General features: G+C 37.2%; 1 protein-coding gene and 1 pseudogene across 1 annotated transcript; one reads left to right on the forward strand and one right to left on the reverse strand.

The window, feature by feature from the left end:
* The first annotated feature begins 2613 nt into the window (after positions 1-2613).
* Positions 2614-4463, forward strand: LOC114725019 (uncharacterized; annotated as a pseudogene).
* A 624-nt stretch (positions 4464-5087) lies between these two features.
* On the reverse strand, positions 5088-8456 carry LOC114725018 (G-type lectin S-receptor-like serine/threonine-protein kinase SD2-5). Its single transcript, XM_028911475.1, has one exon. The coding sequence runs from the start codon at positions 7572-7574 to the stop codon at positions 5166-5168; it is 2409 nt and encodes an 802-aa protein (XP_028767308.1). The 5' UTR covers positions 7575-8456; the 3' UTR covers positions 5088-5165.
* Positions 8457-9326: the final 870 nt, after the last annotated feature.

Here is a 9326-nt window from a genome sequence, read left to right on the forward strand (position 1 = left end):
AATATTATTGGGTGTTAAATTTAAAAAAAAAAATCATTTGAAAACTTTGATTTCATTCGCCCCTCTGTTAGATTACATGCTCTAAAGAACGCTGATAGATTTGAATCCACCATTTAATAAGATATGGGTCGGGAAAAAAGAAAACCAATAATAATATTCTTTTTCAACGACAAGAAGTAGACCGAAAGTAGAGATTATCTTCAAGTGTACCGACTGCAAATTAGTGAGTTCTTCCCCACTAGGTTCTTAAACATGTACAAGGTTACGTTTTGAACTCGCAACTACTCGTTTAAGTGATGAAAACTCTTACTCTTCACGCTGACTTAAGTTAATCTAAGTAATACTCTCCCAGCCTCTAATATAACATCTAATTAAATAATTTAAGTAAATTAAAAATGGTAGTTAAATAAGTTAATATAATATGCTCTTTTTAAAATGCCAGAAATATCTTTCTTACTACTTCCGGTTCTAATTTGAGGAGATTAAGAAAATAAGTTAAGTTAGTTATTTGTAATAAATATATGTTGTCTTTTCTCAAATATTCTTACTAATCAAGTTTGTTGGCTAGAACTATTATTATTAGAAGGACTATCTTTAAAAAAAAAAAGATAAATATGAGAGACAAAGTGGATTGGGATCTTATAATTAGGATCAAAATAAAAATCAAACAAGGTCTTATATTAAGGACCGGAGGTAGTAATTTTCTTTCTCCCCCTCCTACTTGATTATTGTTAGGAGAATATCAACAAAGTTAATTTGAAAAAAAAATTAATAAATATATGAAATAAGTCTTATATATAGAACTAATTTCAATTCTTTAATTAAGTTTTACATTGAGAATATGGGTAATAAATTTTACATACGCAGAGGGATTATGTGCTGTCCTTGTTCATCTTTTCCTTTTTCTGAGATTTAAATTCGGGGAAAAAAAAATACTGCAGATATTTGAATTATTGAGCATCATGTATGATGAGAGCATAATAGTAAAAGAAGCAAAGTGCTCCTTTGGAGGGTGTCTATATATCCATTCTGATTTTTATCTCCTGTCATATTCAAAACCAAGTACTCCTACCGCGTAAAATATGAGAGACCCACAAATTGAATCATATCTGGAAGCAGAGCAGGAATAGCTTAGAGGACTGAAATAAGGGAATGGAATGATAGTGAAAGATATGAAGGGGGCATAAAAGCTCCAGATGGGACACGTCGTCGTTTACGTGTTTGTCTCAGATGAAATCACCCAAAAGAACCCCCCCCCCCCCACATATATATTATATTCTGTCATGGTCGGATCTGCAAAATCTGCACACAAAAATCAGAAGGTGTCACCTGGAGCACCTTACACCATTCTCACTCACAACTAGTAGTATAGTGTCCACTCATGTTCTCATGCTTATCCATTGTCATCGTTCTTCACGTTTCAAGTTTTCTAGACTGCTTACTCAACTCAACTCAACTCAACTTACGCACCTTCTTCGTCCTTATCTTCCCTCTTCTTTTCTATTGGATCTTATTTTTACCTCGCAATTCTTTATTCTTCTCTCCAAGCTTGTTAATACAATTTACATTTTTTTTTTAATGGCATGCATTTTGTTTTGCTTATGAGCTCACCACTCCCTCGTATAATTGTGATCACTCCTTTAATCACACCATATGAGGTTTCATCATGCATTTAAATAAACCATGACATTTTTTTTTTTTTATTCCGTCCCATGCATATCATTCTCCCCATTTTGAATTTTTGGTATGCTTCAAGTTTAGGTGAATTGAATTCAGGAGTTTATCAGGGTTAAGCATGCCTTTAGCCTCAAAAAAAGCTTACAAATCGTCCACTAACAAATTCTTGGTATTTCCAAAACTATGGTTCATATGTTTCGATTATAGATGCCAAATCCCGTCTCCTTTGGTTTTGGGGACCAAATGACATCTTTGCGTCGGAAAAATACTGAAAAGTAGAAAACTGGATGACTACAACTTATGAAGTCAGGAAATGGTTTTTTGTCTTCTTTCTATCTCTACAGCATATAGAGACAGAGTAAGGTTCCTGAATGATATAATGACCTTAGCGGTATATCCGGTTAGATCAGTTTCATGACCTTTTTCTGGGGTACACAAGATTACATAGGCAGATCATTACAGGAAAGTTTCATCAGATGAGATATTTCCCGCAAATGGTAACTGCAGTAAAACTACTGAAATGTGAAGCAAAATCCAGAACGTCCCTGGTCTTTGATGTAATAACTCGGTCAAAAGGGACAAACCGAAAGAGATAACATCATCTAGTACGAAAAAAATATCTTAAATTGGTCAGTAAAATAAAATCTTGTACAGCAAATCCCATGTATAGGTTGAAGATCATGGACTCTGGAATGTGTTCAGCCAAGCAAGTTTTGACGCATGGTCGGGTTCTATTGGCCCGCACTTAGGCGAGAAAACGATGCCCCCGTCATGTTGCTGCTCTGCAAATTCTTGGCCGTTCAAATTCTGCAGCTTGAGACTGACACTAGTATGGGAACGGCGAAGTGGGCCCCGCTCGCTCCTACGTGTCCTCCCCACAATGGCCGCCACCTTCTATATAGCAACTCACTGTGCTTATCATCTCCGCATGTCCCCACTATTCCCCGGTAATGGAGGAGATTCATCTACTGATTCGGCATCCACTCTTTCTTTCGTTTAGCTTCCTTGCTTCTGTACCTAGTTGAGTTGTTTTCTTTTTCATATGTTTTCACAAATCTTCTTAACTGGTGGCTGTCTGAACTTGTGATCATGTTACTACGAAGTTCGTCTGCTCCAATTCCAGGTTCATGGATGCCTCATTCCCCAGAATCAGAATTGATTCACCAGCTTGCTGGAACGAGATCATCAGTTGCATGTCTAAGCCAACCCTCATCTGAACCGGACTTTCATAGATCAAGGTCGAAGAAGAAAAGCTGTTTACCACCTAGTAACGTTCGCAAGAATCAAGAGAGAAACAAGATCAGAGAATGTGAGAAAGTAGTAGAAGAAGAAGAAGAAGAAGAACGACGACAAGAAACTTCACCTTCAGTCCGAGAACTCTTTTCATGCTGTGGTTTGGATGAGGTAGTGATGGAGGTTGATGCGAGAAAGAAATATAATATGGCTCAGAGTTTAGTGTTGGGTGGTGGGGGGAAAGGCTGTGATGGTGGACGTGGAAATCTGTGGGATTATTCTGAAGGTGGTAATCATGAGAGAGATAATACTAATGCTTATTATCAGAAGATGATCGAAGCAAACCCTGATGATGCTCTTTTGCTGGGAAATTATGCACGCTTCTTGAAAGAGGTGAGCTTTGATCACAGTGAGAAAGTTATTCAAAATTTCATCATGGGATTTTTCTTTGAGAGTTTGTTCTGATATTCAATTTGAAAATAGGTTTGTGGAGATTATCCTAAAGCAGAGGAGTATCTGGAGAGAGCCATTTGGCTAATCCAGGAGACGGTAATATTCTGTCACTCTATGCAGATCTAATATGGAAAACACAGAAGAATGCTGATCGAGCTGAAGGATATTTTGATCAGGCTGTTAAAAGTGCCCCTAATGATTGGTAGGAAATCAACCTCCCTTATGGACCTTTCATTTATGAAAATATTATACACTATAGATCTTATTTAACTTCCTGATAGATGCAGATGCATTTGTTCAAGTGGTGTTAGTTTAGTTTTTAAGATCCTTTCCTATTGCTACATTCTATGAACATGTTGGACATGAAACCCAGCCCCTTTGTCTTTAGAACGCTAAATTGTTGTAACTTGATTGTCTAAAGTAGTTGCTTTAATTTCGTGTTTTATGTTTTTGTTGTCTTATTCTCTCTTGGTTGTTTATAAAACTAAATAAAGAGCCTCAAAAGCTGCAGCTATGTTCTGGCTTCATATGCTAAATTCCTTTGGGATGCTGAGGAAGACGAGGAAGATAAAGAATCAAAGAAGATATCAGATCACAGCCATGCATATCCACTGGATCCATTCCATGGAACTAACAACCACCCTCGTTTGCCCGCAGCCTCATAATCTCACTCATCTTTGTCTCATATTTCAGGAAATGAACTTGAGAGCCGGATAAGGTAATGCGGTCTTTAGCCCTGGGGGAAGGACAAAACTTGTGTTCAGTTTTAGATCTTGCTATCAAATTTTCCACCAAAAACACAAAGAAAATGAAGGTGTTTTACAGCTTGGTTTCACATCTGAAAAAGATCTTCCATGTTTTAGTGTATTTGAACTTGATAGCAAACATCTAAGGAACTTCCCAAGTCTTGTCCTTCTAAAATGAGTCAAAGGTTGTAAAGCGCAGGGGACTGTATCACTATGAACTCTGTAAATAGGTTAGACCTAATAACAAGTAGCAGCTTTCAGTTCCTCTTTGTACTAATCAGGTTCCCACTGATGTATCTTTTGAGCATATCAAGTTTTGGTATGAATAAAGAGCAGTTTATACTTCTGTAATCATGTGATTTTGTTTTGGTATTCATCATTACTAAGGTTTAGCTGAAGATAATCATAATATTACAAGCTTTGGAATAATACCAACAATGCGAAAACGTCTCAGTATATATAATCTGTTTAGTGTGATTCCGAATCTATTATGTTGGTGTAAACTTTAACCTCGATGTTTAAATATTCCCAAGTGTGTGAGAGCTTTAAAACAACTCGCAATCCTATCGTTCAAGTGTTGGTAGGGCTCGGGACACATGGCCTTTTTGTCTCTTTATGGTCCATTTTCTGTGGCCTGCAACAATTTCTTTATGTCCATCGCCCCTTTTATTTGTCTCTTGCTTGCTTTATCTTTAACTGTTAATGAGGAGTTGATATCAAGTGTTCAGTTTGTGTCTTGTCCAATTGATGGTAAATATTGTCATTATTCATCCACAATTCATTCAATATAGCGACGCTTCCAATGACTACTAAAATTACTGGAACTAAACTAATATGACATATTGTGCAAATCTTCTTTAACTGAAACTCTATTACAAAGATCTAAATTTTGGCTTAAACCAGCTTATCTCTTTTAATGTTGTTGGCTTTAACTCAGCTTTAACTGAATTGTGCTAATAAAAAAGACAAAATTCAGAGTTGAAGTGCACGCAAAACTTCTTATATCCTTGTACAGAAACATCATGAGGACATATTCTTAGTTTATGATTACTTTTTTCATCTAGGTCCTGATAACTGAACGCAGGATAGGGGTACATTGCTGTAAAAAGAACCCTGTGTTGATGAAGAAGCTTGGTCATTACCCATTTTTAGGAATGATGAATAAGAACTTGAAGTAGATAATGATGGGGGCTCAGGTACAGGGATAACACCTTCAAGCATTTGAACAACTTTGGTCATTGGAGGCCTTAAACTCATGTCATCTTGGACGCACCAAAGAGCAACCTTGGCTGCAGTGAGAGATCTTTCATCATTCTCTTCAACGTCTATCATTGGGTCAAGAATTTGCTTCAATTTTCCTTCTTCCATCATCCTAAAAGCATATGAAGGAAAATGCGCTTTCTCTGAGCCTTCCCATTGATCATAATTCCTCCTTCCTCCAATAATCTCAAGCAGGACCATCCCATAGCTGTACACATCACTCTTTTCTGAAATTGCATAGTTGGTGATCCATTCTGGTGCCAGATACCCTCTTGTTCCCCTTAGTGTTGTGAAAACATGGCTCTGTTCGCGGCTCATGAGCTTAGACAAACCGAAGTCTGAAACTTTAGCTGTGAAGTTTTCATCAAGAAGGACATTCTCTGGTTTGATATCACAGTGTATGATCTTCAGCTCACACTCCTCATGAAGATAGGCCAATCCCCTTGCTGTACCTAATGCAATGTTGAATCTGGTATTCCAATTCAGCAAGAAAGCATTTTCATGGCTTCTAAAGATCCATTTGTTCAGAGAGCCTCTTGCCATGTATTCGTACACCAGAAGGCGATGAGGGCCTTCGGCGCAGAAGCCCTTCAGCTTCACCAGATGAACATGGTGAATACTTCCAATGCTGGAAACTTCAGCTTTGAACTCTTTTGCCCCTTGTCCTAATCCTTCCAGTTTCTTCACAGCCAATTGAGATCCATCGTCAAGCACGCCAAGATAAACTGAGCCAAATCCTCCTTCACCAATTTTTGTAGAGAAATTCTTGGTGGCTTGACTTAGAGTACTATACCTAAAACGAGTTGGCATACCATGAAGATTGTCCAAGAAATCATCCTCCTCCTCCAACGTTTCTGGAGAATTCTCCAAGAGATGCTTATTTTTGCAGTAATGCCAGAATCCTAACACAAGTGCAATAATAATCAGAATTACGAAAATAACTACAACAACAACTAGTACAGTCTGATGCCTTCTTTTTCTTCCATCTCCATCTTCAATGGAGATCTTCATGAATGAAACATAGCCTCCAGAATTCGCCTGAGAGCGTTGGAAACTTCCTGTCTGATCAAAATGGTAGCACTTTCCTGTACTGTTTTCATAGAAAAGCACAAGGCAAGAGCAGTTTCTTAAGCAGCCTTCTTGGCAAGCGCTCAGGGATGATTTAGAAACTGGCTGAACATACTTGAGGGCAAAGTAATCGAGCTTTTCACCGACATACAGAAGGTCTTCTTGGGTTCTAGAACATGAGGTGGCGTTTGGAGGCTTGCAATTAAAACGAGATTTGAGAAGTGCAGGACATTCACACCAGTTCTCGAAGAAGCAAACATAATAACGATCACAAGGCTCAGCAATACCACAAGGATCTTGTGGTATTCTAGTTGCTTCAGGGGTAGCTGATTTTCCCTTGTTCAGATCATAAAAAGAGATTGCACCATTAGGATCTAATATAGCAGCCCACATTGCCTTCGGATCAGATTTATCAGAGAAGACGGATTGCCATTTTAAAGCTCCACTTCTGTCATAGACATTCCAAGAATTTGAAACCAAAGAAGCAGAATGAAAATGAGCCCCCTTACTGACATTGCTTTCGCTTGATAAGGACCAGTATATCTGAGGAGGATCATATCCAGCATATAAAACCAAATCATCAGACATAAAAGTAAGATAACTAAACAAGTTATTGCGGTTACGGAAGCTTTTGAGACTCATTCCTTCAACAAAAAGTTGATCAGGCAAAAGGGTATCGGTAGGATGGCTAAAACTCTGCCAAATCACTCTTCCTTCTTCATCAATAAGCACCAAATTTCCTGAATCCTTCAGTTCCATGGCTCTAACTTTACGTCCTCCTGTGTTGGTTGCCCAAACCACACCACCCCCTCTTTCCAGATATGCATTTCCAGTATTGTCAAACACAAATTTATCAGAGTTTCTTACCAGCAAGCCTCTGTTAGCAGTCCAAACCACTTTATAGCTTTTCAAGTGAATGACAACTAAAACAAATAGGGAAACATCGAGAGTACCGAAGAATCCAAAAGCAAAAGCCGAGTTGTTGGATAGTAAGAACAATCCACCATGGTCATTCCAGTCCAGCTGAGATGCCTCGAATCTGGGATAAATCTGGCTTATGTGTTGATGGTCCGCCAGACACACTCTTAGCAGAAAAAACACATAGATAAACAAGGTTCCACTTCTGTATAAACTCATGTTTCTCTAACTGGATGAAAGTTCTGAGTTTTACTATAAAAACCAAAGGGGAATTAGGAAGCTCAGGGTAAATCAGTACTACTAGCTGGCCAACACAAGACAAGAAAAGTAAAAGAGACTACCAAAAATGGATGGACCCCTTGAAGAAGAAATATGTTATTATTCATGCGTAGGAATTCAAGGACATGTTATATATGGAGATACTGCTCATTAAAGAAGAGCAAAAAGGACTTCCAGAGAGGGAGTGACCATGTGCTTCATGCATTTCCCATTCAGTTGAAGACAAGAAGTGTGATGAGAAGAGTAAGAGGAATTGTACCATGAAGGAAGAAGGGAAAGGGGAGGTGGAAAACTTGAGTCGCAAAGGCAGAGAATGAAGAGTTCTTCATAAATTTATGTGAGGAACGAGGATGAAGTTCTCACCTACCCCTTTCTGTGTATTATGTTTTGCTGTGTGGTCCCTTTGCTTTCAGATTACTTTCTCTGCTAGTTTGTGGCCGATTTTTTTCCTCTTCGCGAAACGCACAAAAGCTTCTGGTTTTCGTGGTTCCTTTTTTTGTGTTTATGCAACAGACAAGGATCTTAATTCTTAGGAATAAAAGAAGATGCTTCAAGCCATCAGCTGAAAAATTTGAAAAAAATTAGTAGTTGACAAGACGAGAAAATAACATGAAAAACTCTTGCAAATCTTCTATATTCATAGATTTATAGTATTTCTGAATGCTCGTATTGATGGGAATCAGTTGATCCCAATTAATCTGAATGCTGACAGAGTCAAATGGGGTCTAATTAGTCAGTCATGGCCGTCACATTTATGTTTAGTTATTGGCTCCAACTGCCAACTGCCCCCATTTATGAGAGTTCAGTGTCAAAGGGGAGCACAACACTTGAAAAATAAAGCTTGGGATGGTTAGGGAACACACAGTGACTCATTTCATTTTAGGTTTATTTACAAGGTACTTCCAGCATGTTTCACACAGATTAAGGAAAACCTTAAACTTTATTAATTCTCATTAAAATTTAATAACTTTTCAAATTTATCTTTATTTAATATACATTATATCTCATATAAAAAAAAGTCAACACAATAATAAATAAGGGGTAAAATTATACATCCATATAAAAAATTTTCCTCGGTACCTTATAAATAAGACCAAAATATACCTTCTTTCTCTGTCCTATAAATAAGACCAGAGAAATACTGTATTAGTATTTGTCTTTCCTTTCTTTTTTATATATTTTATAATTTGCAGATGCATTATAATTATAAATTTTAAAATAAAAAATCCACGTGCAATTCAATACTTTAAGTTCGAAATTAAACTCTTTGATCTTACATACAAATTTGCTATCAATAATTTTAATGATTTAACTTATGTGAAAATATAGGATATGTTTTGGTTGCCTTGCCATATACTAATGTACAAACTTTATGAGCGTTTTAATTTTAATAACTTCCATTTTAGGATTTTTTCTGATTTACCCAATTTTTAAATAAACACAAGGATGGGTGGGTTTTATATATTTATATATATAGGACCAAATCTTTCTAAAAGAATTATGTCCAGGAGAGTATTTAGGATAAATAAGAATTTAAAAGGTTGCGTAATGGTCGGGTAATTAATTACGACTTTGAGGCTATAGTTTGGGCAAGTGTAAGTGGTGGGGTTGATTTGATTTAATGCTTTTGTCAAACTTGGTTGAAATATGTGAATGTTCTGGACCTGCACGACCTTAAACTTTTTTGAGTCT

The sequence above is a fragment of the Neltuma alba genome, unplaced genomic scaffold, assembly GCF_004799145.2.
Source record: "Neltuma alba isolate B1F8T4 unplaced genomic scaffold, ASM479914v2 tig00012212_pilon, whole genome shotgun sequence".
Classification (NCBI taxonomy): domain Eukaryota; kingdom Viridiplantae; phylum Streptophyta; class Magnoliopsida; order Fabales; family Fabaceae; genus Neltuma; species Neltuma alba.